General features: G+C 37.7%; 1 protein-coding gene across 1 annotated transcript in view; it reads right to left on the bottom strand.

Moving 5' to 3' along the window:
* The window catches only part of DNAH5 (dynein axonemal heavy chain 5), a 249,075-nt gene that overhangs the window by 157,194 nt on the left and 72,782 nt on the right, over positions 1–19,099 (bottom strand). The window contains exons 22-26 of the mRNA XM_037799237.1: positions 12,162–12,295; positions 8,268–8,469; positions 7,468–7,703; positions 1,355–1,573; positions 199–261 (exon numbers count right to left, since the gene is read on the bottom strand). Of these exons, the coding sequence (XP_037655165.1) occupies positions 199–261; positions 1,355–1,573; positions 7,468–7,703; positions 8,268–8,469; positions 12,162–12,295 (854 nt within the window). The remainder of the gene's footprint in view (positions 1–198; positions 262–1,354; positions 1,574–7,467; positions 7,704–8,267; positions 8,470–12,161; positions 12,296–19,099) is intronic.

Genomic DNA, 19,099 nt, shown 5'->3' on the forward strand with positions numbered 1-19,099 from the left:
ATCAACATAAATATTAAATAGATGTAATTAATTAACATAGAAACCACTTCTAATTATACCAATACCAAGCCACACTTTAAAAATTTAAGTTATTGTGCCATATTCCACAATAGACCTTTCTATATTAAGAAAAAATATGTGTTTAAAACACAATAAGGTTTTGGTTATTTAGAAGGTCATAGAAACTAAAATAATTACCTGAAACATGATAAGCCTATCACTGGCTTCCTGGGGCTTCAAGCCAACAGCCATTGGACCATTCTGAAACAAAACATTAAGACAAACATAAAATAGAATAAACCATCTGCAAAGGTCCACAAGCTCAAAGGATCTGGGTATCAAAGTTAGTTTTCATGCATGGCACATACATGATAGAAAACTTAGTTTTTAATTTGTAAAAAAATAAGTCGCAAAAAGCGACTCATTTGGAAATATTTTTTCAAGTCAAAAAAAAAAAAAAAAACCAAGTTAATGCTACAACTTCCAAAAGTCAAGAAACTTTGAAAATTAGAAATACGTATTATTGATTTCTTTCTTAGGTGACAGGCAAGAAAAGGATCAGTGGCTAGTCTAAAATCATATGTAATATCTGGTTTTGAACTAAAGCATTACTGCCATGTGACTCACAGATTTCATCATTCTAAGTCCCATTTGTAAAATGACCTATCATCTTACCATCCAAATAAGGTTTTCCTACTTCAGGGCACCTTAAATATATGGATTTCTGTGTTTCTTTATCCAGAAAGTTAGTCTATGGATCCAATCTCCTAACTTTGTAAGCTTTGGGGTTTGGTGTGTTACTAGTTAATAGGCTCAAATGCTACCATACACACTACATATTTCCCTCGTATAGCACCTTTTAATTTTCGGGAAATGGTTATGAATACACACCATATTCTCACTGAAGATACTGCACTAAAACCCACATATATGACATAGGACTCCATCTGTCTCATCCACTTCTGTATCCACAGCACCAAGAACAGGTCCTGGAACATGCTGGGTGCTTTATATTATTTGTGGAATGAATGAATGAGGTGGGAAGGACAGCCATTATAACTACATGTAAATAGTAAATTTCTACACAAATTTAGAAAGCCATCAAAACAACTTCAAAACAGACCAATTATATAATGTGAACTTTTAAAATTCCCATTTCCTGTTGAAATTATACTGGAAGAACTCTAAGGAGAAAGAAGGTTTGCAAAAGGAAACATACTTGTGAAAATAAAATTCCCATCCTTAGGTGTGTCCCTTTTCATGGAATTTGGCAGACAATTTTTAAAAGACAACTCCATTTTTCATGCTCTGTTCACTCTTCCCCATACATGAACACAGAAAAAGCCAGTCGTACCAGGTCATAGTCCAAATAGAATTGGTGACAGTCTTGGTGGAAGACCTCCAGGGTGCTAATGAGCTCTTTCCTGAAACTGGGCTGCAGGGAGACTAATTCACTCTGAACCTCGCTGGCACGTGCCAGAAGCTTCTCCCAAGCATAGCGCAGGGTATCAACCTTCTCCATCTCTTCCTTTGCTACCAGAAGTCCATATTTGTTAAGCAAGGCATAAGATTCCTGCACAAAACAAGAAAAACTTAATGTCTGCCAGTCAGATGCAAACATCTACACATAGTAATTTATTAAAGCATTAGAACAGAAAAGATGAGCGTGATAGGAAAACCACCCTGAGAGTTCAAGCTATTCTGCTTGCAAACTGTGAGAGCTTCTATGAATAACTGAGCCACTCAGTTTCAGTTTTCTCATCTGTAAAATGGGAAAATTCCCTGTCTCCCTCACAGTATTTTTGTGAGTATCAAATAATACCATCCTAAAAGCATTTTGAAAACTATAAAACATTATACAAATAAAAGATGTTTTTACTTAGACCTCCACGTTGCATTTGAATACTATGCAGTTACATCAAGTAAATGGAAAACACAAAATAATTTCATTGCTAAAGTTAGGACAACAACATAAATCAGGACTTTTCACTCTATCCCATTTCACTTTGTTGGGTACGCGTTTCCGATGGAAAGACAGAGGAGAGTGTTCTTGAATCAGAACTGAGCCAGGCCATTGCCCTCAGCATGCAAAATCCTGGACCACTGTGCTGGTTTGAATGTATTATGTCCCCCAAAATGCCATTATCTTTGATGTAATCTTGTGTGGGCAGACCTATCAGTGTTAATTAGATTGTAATTCTTTGAGTGTTTCCATGGAGATCTGACGCACCCAACTGTGGGTGATGACTCTGATTGGATAATTTCCATAGAGGTGTTGGCCCGCCCATTCAGGGTGGGTCTGAATTAAATTACTGGAGCACTATATAAGATTAGACAGCAGGAGCAAGCTGCTACAGCCAAGAGGGACACTTTGAAGAATGCACAGAAGCTGAGAGAGCAGCTGCAGATGACAGACAGTTTGAAGATGGCTGTTGAAAGCAGACTCTTGCTCCAGAGAAGTTAAGAGAGGATGCCCCAAGAGCAACCAAGAGTGACATTTTGAAGAGGAGCTGCGGCCTAGAGAGGAACGTCCTGGGAGAAAGCCATTTTGAAACCAGAACTTGGAGAAGATGCCAGCCACATGCCTTCCCAGCTAACAGAAGTTTTCCGGATACCACTGGCCATCCTCTAGTGAAGGTACCCGATTGTTGATGCGTCACCTTGGACACTTTTTGGCCTTAAGACTGTAACTGTGTAACCAAGTAAACCCTCTTTTATGAAAGCCAATCCATTTCTGGTATTTTGCATTCTGGCAGCATTAGCAAACTAGAACAACCATTCTCTTGGCTAAAAGATGAAAATGAGGCACAGTTTGGTTTTCATGAGAAGGCATTTTCCCTAAATATCCCTGCTTCTTGCCCCATGGTTACCCTTCCCCAAGGAAGTAAATGTTGATTTGGGGAGAGCTGGACAAGCATGTCCCAGAGCCTCCTCCCTGCTCCCTCTTTCTCTGGAATTCTGCTCTGCAACCTCCATACCTCACAATGCAGAGGCCTGCAGCACCCTACGCTGCCTTGGAAAGGTGAGCTATACAGTTCAAGCTTTAGTGTTCCAAAGCCATAGGGTTGGGAGAAGAGGTCTAGGGGCCAGGGGCAGTCATTACACTGAATCAGGTCCTCCAAATAATAAAGGCTTCAATAATAAAGATTATATTTTGATCTTCACCACCTGACTCCATTTTGTCTTAACCCTCAGGTGGTGAAAACAGGCCTGTCGGTAACTAGACTTCCTCCTGGGATGTTGCTCATCCCAATCCTACACAAGAAGGGGCTCTTTCCTTTATGCTTCTATTCCCAGAAAGAGCAAGAAGGATCTTGTGATTCCACAGCCCACTGCAGCCGAGGCACAACTGTGCATGGTCTGTGCCATTTCACCTTAATTTGAAATTTTTCAAAATTCAGAGATGCAAAATCTGTGGGACAAGAGTGTAATCTTGCCCATCAAACTACAAATCCAGGTGTTCAAGTTAGGGTGGGATGAAAAGATAATCGCTCCTATGTCTGGAATCATGCTTTGTTTTGTTTTGCCATGCTGTGCTTTGTTTTTCAAAACACTTGCTCTTCTCGCCCTCCCCATCTGGCCCTGGTAATCTCTAATCTACTTTCTATCTCTTGGAATTTGTCATCTCTTGAAAGTGGTATCACACAATATTTGTTCTTATTGCCTTGCTTATTACACTGGGCATAATGTTTTCAAGTTTCCTCCATGTTGAGCATGTTTCAAAACGTCATTCCTTTCTACGGCCAAATAATATTGTATTGTGTGTATGTATATCCATCATCCATTTGTTGATGGATACTTCAAATGTTTCCACTTTTTGGCTATAGAGAATAATGCTGCTATAAACATTGGTTTACAGGTATCTGTTTCAGAACCTGTTTTCTCTTTCTTTAGGTATAACTTAGAAGTGGAATTGCCAGGTGTGATGGGTAAGTCCATGTGTTAACTTGGCTAGGTGATGGTGTCCAGTTGTTTGGTAAAGGAAGCACTGGCCTGACTGTTACTGTGATGGTATTTCACGGATTTAAATTATCAGTAAGTTGGTTGCACCTATGGCTGATAACATCTACAATCAACCAAGGAGGTGGCCTTTAGCAATGAGACAAGCCTTAAAGGGAGAAATGAAGATTTAAGCAGTCAGAAGGAAGAATTTACATCTCTACTTTAGCCAACCAGCTTCTCCTGGGCAGTTCATCGAAAACCTTCATCAAGCTTCCAACTTGCCGCCTGCCCAAGGAGATAAGAACTTGCCAATCCCTACAGTCATGTGAGCCAACTCCTATAATAAATCTCATATTTACATATATGTGTGTATATATATGTGCGTGTGTGTGTATCTATGTGTGTGTATATAAATGTGTATGTATATGTATATATGTGTGTTTATATTTGTGTATACATACATTTGTGTGTGTGTGTGTGTGTGTGTGTGTGTCATGTCAGTTCTGTTTCCCTGAAGAATCATGACTAATACACCAGGTCATATGGTAATTCCATATTTAACTTTTTGAGGAACAGCCGTATTGCCTTCCACGATGGCTATACTATTTTACATTCCCACCAACAATGCACTAGTTACAATTTCTCCACATCCTTTCCAACACTTTTTTTGAATAATATCTATCTTTGTGGCTATGAACTAGTATGTCATTACAGCTTTTTTTAACTCTTTATTTTGAAATATTTTCAAACTTATAGGATGGGCTCAAGAATAATACATACCCCATGGAGATAACTACAACATACCCCTGCCCCCAGATACACAGATCCACCGATTTTAAATTTTTGCCATGTTTGCCATATCATTCTGTCTATCCATCCATCTATCTATCTATCTGTCTATCAATCCATTTTCTGAACACTTGAGTATAGGTTGTATACATCATGATCTGTGAACTCTTAATACTGCCAAATACATTTCCTGAGAACAAGGATATTCACTTATGTAATCATCTTAAGTGCAGTTATCAAGTTAAAGGAACTTAACATTGATATAAAGCTTATAGTCTATATTCCAATTTTTTTCATATGTCCCAATAATGTCCCTTTGAGCCTTTTCTCCTCCTTTGCTAGATCCCATCCAGGGTTATATATTGCATTTCATTGTTATTGTCTCTTTAGTTGTTCTTTCTTTGTTTTTTTCAATTGTGGGAACACACATCTGACATTTACCCATGTCATTACCCTCACCATGTCATTACCTCACCAGAGACCTTTATGTCTTCAAGAGGCTTTGATTCATTGTCTCTTGCCCTTTACTTTCAACCTGCAGAACTCTCTTTAGCATCTTTCATGGGGCCAGTCTAATAATGACAGAGTCCTTTAGATTTTGTTATCTGGGTATGTCTTAATCTTCTCTCATTTTTGAAAGACAGTTTTGGAAGATACAGAATTCATGGTTGGCAATTTTTTGCATTCCACATCTTAAATATGTCATCCCATTGCCTTCTTGCCTCCATGGTTTCCAATTGAGAAATTGGTATTAATCTTACTGAGGCTCCCATGTACAGGACACATTGCTTCTCTCTTGCAGAATTTTGTCTTTATTTTTCACATTCAACAGCCTGAATATAATATGCTACAGCATAGGTCTGTTTGGTTCCACCCTGTTTGGAGTTTGGTGAGTGCCTTGGATGAGTATAGTCATGTCTTTCATTAAATTGGGGGAATTTTCAGCCATTATTTCCTCTGACTATTCTCTCTGCCCCTTTCTCTCCTTCTGGGACTCCCACAATGCATATATTGGTTTGCTTGATGATGCCCCACAAGTTCCTCAGTTCACTCTTCTTCATTCTTTCTTCTCTCTGTTCCTCAGACTGAATGATTTCAATTTCCTAATCTTCAAGTTCACTGATTCTTTCTTCTGCCAGTTCCAATCTGCTGAACTCCTCCAAAGAATTTTTAATTTCTGTTACTATGGTCTTCAGCTCTGTTGGTTCCTTTTCATAATTTCCATCTCTCTACTGATTTTCTCTTTGTGTTCACTATTGTTTTCCTGATTTCCTTTAGGTTTTTGTCCATGTGTGTCCCTACGAATTCCCCTATCCTTTTGCCAGTACCGCACTGTTTTGATTATTACACCTTTGTGGTACATTTTTAAATCAAGAAATGTTAGTCCTTCATTTTTCATTTTTTCAAAATTGTTTTGACTACTCACAGCCTCTTGCAGTTCCATTTGAATTTAAGGATTGGCTTTCCCATTTCCGCAAGAAAAGGCTGCTGGAATTTTAATAGGGATTGCATTGAATCTGAGCTTGCTTTTTGTAATATTGACATCTTAACAATATTAACTCTTCCAATCCATGAACATGGATGATCCCGCCATTTTTATAGTTATTCCTCCAATTTGGATACCTTTTATTTCTTTCTTCTTGCCTAGTTTTTCTGGCTGGAACTTCTAGTACAATACTGAATAGAAGCAGTAAAAGAAGTCATTCTTGTCTTATTACTGATCTTAGGCAGAAAGCTTTAAGTCTTTTGCAATTGAATATGATGTTACTATGGATTTTTTTCTAAATGGACTTTATCATGTTGAGAAATCTCCCTTGTATTCCTAGTTTTCTGAGTGTTTTTCCAAGAAAGGGTTCTGAATTTTGTCAAATGCCTTTTCTGTGTTTATTGAGATCATCAGGTGGGTTTTCTCATTCTTTCTATTCTATTGGTTGATTTTTGTATTTTGAACCACTCTTACATTCCTGGGATAAATCCTACTTGGCCATGGTGTATAATCTGGAAAGGACAGTATGATATAATATAAAAATAAAAGTAACGTGCAACACTAAGTCAAATTGCATAACCCCTCTGACCCTCAATTTTCTTGCATGTAAAGTGGGTGTTGCAGTAAAGATTGAATGAGTTAACACATGTATGGACACTGTTGGTGCCCCTCCCAGATCCCAATTACCAGGTTACATTCCCATTCCCAGCTGGAAGTATTGGTTGCATAGATCACAGCTGACTCCTACCCTAAAAAAAAATCTCCCTAAGCTGAATGGGAGCCTCCTGATGGGGACTTTATGATCCATAACCAACTGAGCTGGCAGTGCAAAGATCAGTCCGTCCTGCCTCAAAGTGGCACCGATGAAGTAGTACAATGCGTGTTCCAGAGCTCACCACAGGATCAGCCTGAAGTTCATTTCCAGCAGAGCCACATTTTAGCTTAGCTTTCCTCCTGTTCTTTCCTGCTTCCCTCAATCCCCTGCTCCCATGAGCACTCTCTCCATAAATGACTGGCACAGAAATCCTCATCTCAGGCTCCACTTTTATGGACCTGACCTAAGACAGCATCTAAAAGACTACAACTGGTCACAGTATGTGCAATTGGATTAAATATCATCATTTCTGAAATTACTGTTCTGAGGTTTAGCATCCATTTATAACCACAGTCCAGACACTTGGTCATAATGTCACTTAATGGCATTCACCACGTGGAGGTATTTCTACAATGAACAAATGATTATTATTTACCTCAATAGGTCCTACTTGAAAATCGATAGGAATTTGCTGCTCCCTGATTTCTTTCAGTGCAGCCATAGCAATCCGAATATCATCAATATCTTTAATTTGACGATTCAGTTTCTTATTGAATTCTTCTATGAGTGTAAAAATGTTTTCCATCTCACTCCTGTATTTTCTATTACAGTGGCGGCCTATGACAGCCATCCAGGCCTTTGTCTCAGCAGTCAGGGCTAACTTCAAGTCAGCTGGAAAACACAGATGTTCACAGCTCAGTTTGAAAATTGTAAAACAGTTTAGGAAGGCACAGCGCTATTATTCATCAATAGTAAATACTATGCACTTTGTAGCCCTTGAGTACCTGGAAAGTTAAACTGAAAAAAAAAATTACTTTTTCCTAATCATTACACATTTATTCATTTTATTAAATTTGTTTTTGCACCAATTCAAAGCATATTTCAAAATGCTAGGAAAAAAAGTACATCAAAACCCTTGGAGATTGGAGCTTCAAATCAATTGTTATTGTGTTTATTTTTAAAAGGTAAACTTTAATTCCAAATACAACAGACCCAGCCTCTTTCTCTGAATTAACATTTACTTTCAAAGTTTAGCAGCAAAGTGTTCAAAATAGCCAGAATAACAAATTATGCAGAAGGGAATTAAAAACAAGGCTACAAACTGGTTTTAAAGCTGGAGGCCCATAAAAGGAAAGTCAATCTTTAAGATAACTAGAACTCTCTAGAATACTAAATAGGTAGATATAGAACAACACTGTTGAATTTTCACAACTGTCTGAAAGGAAATGAACCAACCTGTGTACAGCGCAATGGGACCCACGCAGATATATTCAGGCTCAGCATTAATTTCCTGCTCTAAGTTTTGGAAATAGAGAATCTGGGATTCAAATTCTGAAAGCAAGGGGCTTTTCAAAATAAATGTCATAACAGTTTCTTCTTTCTCCTTTTGCCAAATGTGATTGTAGCGTTTGAAACACTCCATGGACGTAAGAACTTCCTAGAATATAAATAACAGACGTTGAGAAGGAAGAATCTGAAATGGCATCAAGATATAAGTGAATATTTACAAATTGCTGAGGTTTCCTATGGATTTATTAAAATGTTTAATTAGCAACTGTGTGATGGGTTAGAAATGCCATGAACTGGGACCATGTACAAAGTTGTGGACAGTACCCCAGGGTCAGAAACAGTGAAACTGTTGCCATCTGTAGCCAAGGAGATGCAGGGAGGAGGACATTCTCTAGCAACTAGAAGAGAGAGTCTAGCAACTAGAAGAGAGGGCCCTCTTGATTGGAGCTGGACCCTGACGTCAAAAACCACAGCTGGAGGTAATGTCATAGGAAAGGTGTCGTGGGAAAAATTAACCTGGGTCACTCTCTTCCCTCCCTCAGATCTCCAGTTCTCCCCATTGGTCAAACCCCACTGAAAAGCCCAAGAGGATCCTGTTGATGTGCTCCCACAAGTCAGCCCCCCACCGGGCAAAAAGACCCACCCCAAGACAAACAGATCCCCAGGAGCAGAGTGTGGATCTGGGAGGGCAAAAAAAATATCTAGCATCAAACTCCATTGGAATGTTTCACAGAATCACAGACCATGTAGAAATCCATTAGATAAGAATTGGCATCTGTACAAAATTAAATCTCCCAATCCTGAAACATGCTATATGTTCCCATATCTTTCAATATTTTTAAAAACTAACACTTGGTTTTAGGGTAATCTTCACTAAGACCCCACACACTCGTTTTTATGTATATTCCTAGGTATGCCTTCAGTGATGCTTTTGTAAATGGGGTCTTTCCCCACTCTCTTTATAACTGGCTCTGGATAGCATATAGGTTAAAAAATTGACTATTTAATGCACAATCCAGTTTACTACAAAGTGTACTTCTGTAAGGAACATTGGCTCACAATTGGTAAATAAGGGATCATGTCAATATAATGGGCAGGTCATAGGATCAAATGCTGTTCTCCCCAGCACTTTGTCTTATACTATCATTTAAAAGCAGCTAAGCATAAAGTGAACTGAAGGAGGCACAAGCAGCAAGCCACAGAGGCGCACAGCTCCGTGCACCACACCCAGTCACCACTTCTTCCTGGACAGATGTGGTCACTGCTACGGCTTAAGAATGCTCTTTGCACAGTTCAACCTAGTCTTTGTATATTTTTTCCTTGTTTCCATAACTCAGACACCTCAAATGTTTCACCACCTTCCACCGAGCTTCTTTCACTTCATTTTTTATGCTGAAGTCCTTTATTTATAATAATTTTATTAAGTGTGTTAATATTTTTCTATGATTATTATTGTTTTTTATATACTCTCATTACAAAGTTATCTAGGGTTTTGTGTCCACCTCAACCCTGTTTTTCTCAAAACCCTTATTATATTAAATGTACAACTTTGCAAAACAGGAAATATCTGTCAACTGACTACCAATTTCACTCTTGTCAGACCATGCTTTTTTTTCAGATTAGCCTCTCAATTTATTTGGTAGATAATCATATCATCTACAAACAATTTAAAAATTGTCTTCTTATTTCTAATGTTTACATCTCTTGAGAATGAAGTTTTTCCACTGGGTTATGCTATAATTTCAGAGCTGTATCTGCATGGGAAAATGAAAACATTGAGAGAGAAGAGCAAGTGCAGTCATTTGACAGAGTGGAGCTTTACCAACACAGTCTAACTGCTGCAATTATTTTAAGCAAAGTAGTTTCACTCCAGCCCCTGCATGCAGCCAAAATGTCCCTCAGAGCCTTGGGTTTAATGGGTGATAAGACTTCCTACCTACTAAAAATGCAAAAAGCTAGGCCCATCGCTGCCTGTACCCACCAAAACTGACCACTTGGCACAGAGTGCATTGCTGACGTACATACCCCAAACATTGCAACTACCTGTAGACATACTCACACATGAATGATGGTTTGGAAAATGAATGACAGATTATCAAAGACTCCTGAATACGGTTAGAAATTCCAGAATCCTGAGCTCTTTCATAATATTCAGAATGCACCCTAATTTTAGACTTTCATCTATTTTATCTGAAAGTGTGAATATTTATTAAATCAGAAAATTTGATGGTGGCCATAACCAAAAGCTTAAAAGAAAAGTTACATGAACTACACAGGCAGAGCTGTGTGCTTAAATGTTATTTTGAGTATTTGTCCAGCTCATCTTTTCAAGCCAGGCCATGCTAGAAGTTGATGGCCAACCAATGAACTTGCTCAGTGCAGCTCAGGTTTACATTCTGGTCCACACAGCTATGGCCAGAGGAAGGGGCAATGCTCATAGGGTCTTCAGTGATTGACGCAACATCATTCAGAAGGAGCTATGGCTGTGGCAGGCTGGCCACGTCTAGTAATATGATAAGTGTGAATATGCACTTCCAGAAACAATTTGGCCAGCCTATAAATCTGGAAAGAGTCCTTCAAGATATTCTAAATGTCAGTTCTCTCTGTTATTTTAAGGAAGACCAAGATCTGTGCATTTTCCTCAAATAATGTACAAGCACAACAAAAATGACACAGGGATAAGTATTATGTTGCTGGAAGTATGTTAATTTCAACTACTATATCTTACACTTAGATTTTTATAATACTGGCTGCTTATATTTAGAGAAAGTATTGGCCTTTATTATTGATTTATTCTATTGTATTTCCAATGATTACTGAGATTTTATTATACTCCACTTGCCTTTATCATTTAGTATAGAGCCTGGTATACTAAGTACTAGATAAAGATTTGTCAAATATTTGTCAGAGTGAATTATGTGAACACTGTCCCTAGAGAAAAATTAAGTACAGGACCTTTGATATATCAAGAAAAGAAAAATGAAAGCTTGCATAAGCTTCCAGTTCCCTCAGGAATGCATTAAAACTAAACCTAATATTTCCTTACATTGTTATGGCAGATTTTCAAAGTGCTTTCAAACAATTGTAACTCATTCTATCAAAATTGAGTATAACAGAAAAGAGATATTGACTGAGTAATAACTATTCCCTCATCACTAAGAAATATTTGTTAAGCGACAGGTCATAGTGGCAATGTGGATATAGAAAATTAAAAAAAGTAAAAAGTGACTTCAGGATTTTGATTCTTTTTGATTACCAGAACGACTTTACCCTAAACAGAAAAGGGAAAGTTGAGAGAGGAGCAGGTTGGAAGAAAGAAATTAACCTGAATTTACATTCACGTCCAGTACAAGTTTGTATTGACAGTGTTAATATATTATTTATTGTTATATTTGTCTAATTTCCACATGACAATGCATATAAATTTTTACTGTAAAATTTGAGGCTAAACAAATATGAAAAGTTTATTGTAAACCTTATTCTATTTCAAATATACTAGTATCACCAACTATATGAGGATGAATTATAAGCCCATTCTGATTTTGTTCTTTGGGCAGGATCAGATATTTTAACAGTTGGATTCATTTGCACTAAAAGAAACAAGTAAAGGCATTAGCCAGAACACAACACTGGAATAAGCAATCTCTTCCTCCTTGCAATCTAGAAAGAAAGTGATTTTCAATTAAAGAAACACTTGCAGAGCGTGTACGAGATGTCATTAGCTGCTCTTTGGAAGTACAGTGGGGAAAACCCAGACTACATGGAACTTGTGGGGTTCCACTTTGAAATGGGGATATGTTGTAAAACCAAGTGCTTAGACTACAAATCCTCTTGACATACCTTTTTGGTAGAGTTGATAATCATGCTAAGTACAGAGACTAATTTTACAATCTCTTTGTTGTCAGAGACATTCTTATAATAGTTCTTGGCTTGCACTGGAATGGGCAAGTTTACTGATGCAATCTCAAAAGTATCTAAAAGCAAAAAAAAAGAAGGTTTATATTCACAGCATAGGAAGCATATTTTAAAAACACAACAGGATTTCTGGAACAATAAAGTAAAGACCTCTGAAAATCTTCATAAAAGCAGTGAGGACACTGGCAAAATTGTGATTATCAATTTTTGGAACTCTGGATATTAACCAAAGGCATGCAACAATAAAAGAAGTATTTGTTTGTTTGCTTGCTTGTTTTCAAGAAAACTGCTGAATCTCAATAACAATGGGTTTTGTGGAATTTTAACTTTCTCTATTCCCATCACCCTCTATCCAGCTCTGTGCTAGCTTTGAAAATCAGTAGCTTGCAAATGTGGTACCCACAAAACATCAGCCTAGCGGCCACTGGAGGCAACACTCTAGCTTTGGAGCTCCTCAAAATGCTATTTGACCTGTCTGAAAGCTCCCTGGAAAATCCCCATTCACAAGCATATCTTTACTTGATCTGAGTCAGAGCTCACTCTGAACCCCTGGAGGGCTTCAAAAGAGATTAGATGTAGCAGAAAAAAGAATCAGTGAACTCAAAGACAAGACAATTGAAATGATCCAGGCTGAGGAGAAGAAAGAAAAAAGTGGGGGGGGGGGGGGGAAGGTGAACAAAGCCTAAGAGATCCATGGGACAACATCCAGTGTACCAATGTATGCAGTAGGGGAGTGCAATATGGAGAAGAAAGAAAGAAGAAGAATTATTCAAAACATTATGGCAGGAGGATCTAAGATGGTGGCATAGAGAGGAGTGGAAGCTAAGTAGTCCCCCTGGAACAACTAAAAAATAACCAGAAACAACTAGTAAATAATCCAGAATAACTGCAGGGAGACAAACAAGACCATCCACTCATCATACCCCAACCTGAATTGGGAGGAATGCCCGAGATCACAGCATAAAATCTGTAAGTAAAACCTGTGGATCCAAGTCATGAGACCCCCTCCCCCACAGCCCGAGCTGCAAAGCCTCATGGTGCCAGAGAGAAGCTCTCTCCCAGCAAGCGGATATAGCTCAGCTGAGCTCCAACTGGGATTTCAAGTAGTGAGTGTGAACTGCTCACTACAGGTACAAATCCCCAAAAAACAGACAGAGGCTTTGGGTGATGACTGACCTTGGAGAGCTGGAGGGTCGCCTCGGACTAGGTCCGAAGGGGACTTTCTGTTTCTTTTGCGGCTCAGTGGAGAAAGCCCCAGCCATTTTCAGTTCCCAGTGCTGTGACTCAGAGAAGGGTGGAGACAGCACAAGCAGAGAGCGAGACCATTGAAATGCTAATGACCTCCACCTGGGGGGTCTGTCTTCTCTAGGAGGAAAGGGTTGGGGCCCTTTCCATTCAGAACCAGACCCCAGAGCCTGGGGGAACACAGCCATACCTCCTCACACCAGTTAAGAATTATAGGCTAACAGGCACCACCTGCTAGGCAGAAAAACACAGTGACCTGAGGCATCACAGGGTATACAAATTTTCTAAGACACACCCTCAGGGAAACCAGATACTGAATATTTCTCCCTTCTGGGACCTGAGCCTGTTCTGGTCTGGGAAAACCTGATTGGAGTAACCAAGGAAACCATGCCTAGACAACAGAAAATTACAACCTACAATTATGGCCCAGTCAAAGGAACAAACGTACACTTCAACTGAGATACAGGAATTTAAACAAATAATGTTAAATCAATTCAAAAAGTTTAGAGAAGATTTTGCAAAAGAGATAAAGGCTATAAAGAAAACACTGGGCATACATAAGGCAGAAATCAAAGGTTCAAAAAAACATCTAGTAGAATCTACGGAAATGAAAGGCACAACACAAGAAATGAAAGACACAATGGAAACATACAACAGCAGATCTCAAGTGGCAGAAGAAAACATTCAGGAGCTGGAGAACAAGGCACCTGAAAGCCTTCACACAAAGGAGCAGATGGAGAAAAGAATGAAAAAAATATGAGCAACGTCTCCGGGAACTTAAAGATGAAACAAAGTATGATAATGTATGTATCATTGGTGTCCCAGAAGGAGAAGAGAAGGGAAAAGGGGCAGAAGCAATAATAGAGGAAATAATTAATGAAAATTTCCCATCTCTTATGAAAGACATAAAATTACAGATCCAAGAAGCAAAGCATACTCCAAACAGAATAGATCTGAATAGGCCTTCGCCAAGATACTTAGTAATCAGATTATCAAATGTAAAAGACAAAGAGAGAATCCTGAAAGCAGCAAGAGAAAAGCAATCCATCACATACAAAGGAAGCTTGATAAGACTATGTGCGGATCTCTCAGCAGAAACCATGGAGGCAAGAAGGAAGTGGTGTGATATATTTAAGATACTGAAAGAGGAAAACCACCAACCAAGAATCCTATATCCAGCAAAGCTGTCCTTCAAATACGAGGGAGAGCTCAAAATATTCTCCGACAAACAATGAGAGACTTTGTGAACAAGACACCTGCCCTACAGAAATACTAAAGGGAGCACTACAGAGTGATAGGAGAACACAGGAGTGCATGGTTTGGAACACAGTTTTGGGAGATGGTAGCACAATAAGTACACTGAACAAAAATAACTATGAATACAGTTGAGAGAGGAAGGTTAGGAGCATGTGAGACACCAGAAGAAAGGAGGAAAGATAAAGAATGGGAGTGTGTAACTTGGTGAAATCTAGAGTGTTCAACAATTGTGATAAAATGTACAAATATGTTCTTTCACAAGGGAGAACAAGCAAATGTCAACCTTGCAAGGTGTTAAAAATGGGGAGGCATTGGGGGAGGGATGAAATCAATGTAAACTAGAGACTATAAGTAACAGAATCATTGTATTATGCTTCCTTTAATGTAACAAAGGCGATATAGCAAGGTAAATACAGATAAGAGGGGGGATAGGGGAGGCATGTTAAACACTTGACATTGGTGGTATTGTCTGACTCTTTACTCTACTTTGATTTAGAGTTATTTTTCCTTTTGCTGCTTCCTAGCTGTCTTTTTTTTCCCTCTTTCTTTTGCCTCTCTACCTTCTTTGACTCTCCCTCCTGCCTTGTGGAAGAAATGTAGATGCCCTTATATAGCTAGTGGTGAAGGTGGTGAACACATAAATATATGCCCATACAGATAACTATCAATTATTTACTTAGGATGGAATGTATGGTGTGTGAACAAAACCATATTAAAAAAAAATGGGTTGATGACAAAACCTCGAGGGCAATATACTGAGTGAAATAAGCCAGACAAATAAGGACAAATATTGCAGGTCTCAATGACAGGAACTAATTATAATATGTAAACTCATAGACATGAAATATAAGGTACCAAGATACAGGACGAGGCTTAAGAATGGGGAGCAGTTGCTTAGTATGAGCAGAATGTTCAACTAGGATGAACTTAAATGTTTGGAAATGAGCACAGGTGTCAGTAGCAAGATGTGAGAATAACTAACAGTGCCAAATGGTGTGTGAAGGAGGTGGAAAGGGGAAGCTCAGAGTCAAATATGTCACCAGAAAGAAGGAGATCAAAAGATGGGAATGTATAAAACTGAATCCTATGGTGAGCAATATCCATGATTAACTGTACAAATATTAGAAATCTCTTCCACGAGCCAGAACAAATGTATGCAATACAATTAGAAGTTAATAACAGAGGAGCATATAGGGAAGAAATATATACCTATTGCAAACTATATACTACAGTTAATAGTATTTCAACATTTTTTCATTAACAGTAACAAACATACTATACCAACACTATGAGTCAACAACTGAGGGGGGTTGGTTAGGGATATGGGAGGATTCGAGTTTCCTTTCCTTTTTTTCTTTTTTCATCTTTCACTTTATTTCTTGTCTGGAGTACTGAAAAGATTCTAAAAATTGAACAAAAATTAAGTGTGGTGATGGATGCACAGCTGTATGAGGGTACCAGGGGCAACTGATTGCACACTTTGGGTCTTTGGATAATTGTATAGTATCTGAACAATCCCAATAAAAATTAAAAAGGGAAAAAATAAATAAAAATAAATAAATAAATAAAAACATTATGGCAGAAAACTTTTCAAATTTAATGAAAGACATGAATGTATTCATTCAACATGTCCAAAAAAACCTCAGACAGGATAAACAGAAAGAGAACCACACCCAGATAAAGCAAAGTCAAATGTCAAAGACAAGGAGAGATTTCTAAAAGTTCCAAGACAAAAGCAACGTATTATGTACAAGGAAGCTCCAATAAAATTAAGTGCAGATTTCTCATCAGAAGCCATGGAGGCAAGAAGGCAGAGGGATGAAACATTACAAGTGCTAAAAGAAAATAATTGCCAGAGAGAGATCAAGACATTCACAAATAAACAAAAGCTGAGAGTTCATCACCACTAGGCCTGCCCTACAAGCAGTGCTAAAGGGAGTTCTTCAGACTGAAGGAAAGGATACTGGACACCAAACTGAAGTGTCATAAAGAAATAAAGACCCAAAGTAAAGGTAATCATATGGATAATTATAAATGCCAGTACTATTGTATTGTATGTTTGGTATATAATTCCACTTTTTATTTCTTATAGGTTCTAAAATGCAAATGCATAAAAAGTAATGGTAAGTCTATGATTTTGGATATATAAGGTATACAGATATAATTTGTAACAACTATAACAAAAATGTGAGGGGACAGAGGGTATAGTAACACTGTGTATGCTACCGAAGCTAAATTGGTATCAAATCACACATGGCTATTATAGATTTAGGATGATAAATTTAATCTCTAAGATAACCTCCAAAAAAAATCCAAGAAAATTATAGAGAGGAAATGAGAAGGGATTCAAAATGGTATACTACAAAAATATCAAATAAATATTTGTTTCATATTTATTTTAGGTATTAGAGGAGGAATTGAGGGTCAAAAATGGTATGAAGCTTACAAACAACAAACAGCAAATAGATATGAAAGTCCTGTTTTATAAGTAGCTGCTTTAAATATAAATGGACTAACTTCTCCAGGTAAAAGGCAAAGATTGGCAAAATGGATTTTAAAAAGCATGAACCAACTACATGCTATTTGCAAGAGACTCCCCTTAACTTCAAAGACACAGGTAGGTGGAAAATGAAAGGATGGAAAAAATTAATTCATGCAAGTAGTATCCAAAGAGATCTGGGGTAGCTATATTACTAACAGATAATATAGACTTTAAACAAAAAACAGTTACCAAGGGACAAAGAAGGACACTATATACTGATAAAGGAGTCAATTCAACAAGAAGACATAACAATTATAAATGTATATGCATCTAACAGCACAGCCCCAAAATAAATGAAGCAAATATTGACATTGAAACTTATATCCCTCAATACCTACATTTAAAAAGAAGAGTCAAAATCAAAGGCCTAACTGCAAGCCAGAAGGAATTTGAAGCAGAACAGCAAATACTCTCAAAGCAAGCAAAAGAAAAGAAATAACAAAGATTAAAGCAGAAATAAATGAAATTGAGAATAAAAAACAATAGAGAGAATCAACAAAATCAAAACTTGGTTCTTTGAGAAGATCAATACAATTGACAAACCCTGAGCTAGACTGACAGAGGAAAAAGAAAGAAGGTACAAATAAATAAAATCAGAAATGAGAGGGGGGACATTACTACTGACCCCACAAAAATAAAAAGGATTATAAGAGGATACTATGAATTATTGTATGCCAACCAATTAGACAACTTTGATGAAACTGACAAATTTCCAGAAACCCACAAACAACCTACACTGACTCTAGAAGAAACAGAAGAACTCAAAAGAACAATTACAAGTAAAGAGATTGAATCCGTCATCAAAAACCTTCCAAGGAAAACCCAGGACTAGATGGCTTCACTGGTAAATTTAACCAAACTTTCCGAGAATTAACGCTAACCTGCTCAAACTCTTCCAAGAGGACGGAACACTCCCTAACTCATTCTATGAAGCCAACATCATACCAAAGCCAGATAAAGACAACACAAGAAAAGAAAATACAGGCCAATATCCCTTATGAATATAAATGCAAAAATCCTCAACAAAATAATAGCAAACTGAATCCAACAGCACAATAAAAGAATTATACACCATAATCAAGTGGGATGCATCTTGGGTACGCAAAGGTGGTTCAACATAATAAAATCAATTAATGAAATATACCACATTAATAGAATGAAAACAAAACATGATAATCTCAATAGATACTGAAAAGGCATTTGACAAAATCAAGCACCGCTTCTTGATAAAATAAAAAAAAAAAAAACTCAGAAAACTATGAATAGAACGAAAATTCCTCAACATGACAAAGAGCATATATGAAAAATCCACAGCTAACATCAAATTCAGCGGTGAAAGATTGAAAACTTTCCCTCTAGGACCAGGAACAAGACAAAGATGCCTACTGCCACCACTTCTATTCTACATTGTACTGGAAGTTCTAACCAGAGCAATTAGGCAAGAAATGAGAAAAAAAAGCATCCAAAATGGATTGTGTGTATGTTACTAGAATAAAACTTTTAAAAAGTCATAGAACTGTACAGTATAAACATTTGAAAAATATACTTTATTGTTAAGAGCAGTTTAGGTTTACAGGAAACAGGCACAGGAAGTCCAGAGGGTTCCCATATACTCCTTCCTCCCAAACAGTTTCCCCTATGATTAACGTCTTGCATTAATGTGGCATATTTGTTACAACTGATGAACCAATATTGACAGATTATTAACTGAAGTCTACAGTTTACATTAGGGTTCACTCTTTGTGTTGTACAGATCTATGGATTTTGACAAATACATAATGTCGTGTATCCACTGTTACAGTAACATACAAAATAGTTT

This window comes from Choloepus didactylus, chromosome 11, assembly GCF_015220235.1.
Source record: "Choloepus didactylus isolate mChoDid1 chromosome 11, mChoDid1.pri, whole genome shotgun sequence".
In the NCBI taxonomy this organism is placed as follows: domain Eukaryota; kingdom Metazoa; phylum Chordata; class Mammalia; order Pilosa; family Megalonychidae; genus Choloepus; species Choloepus didactylus.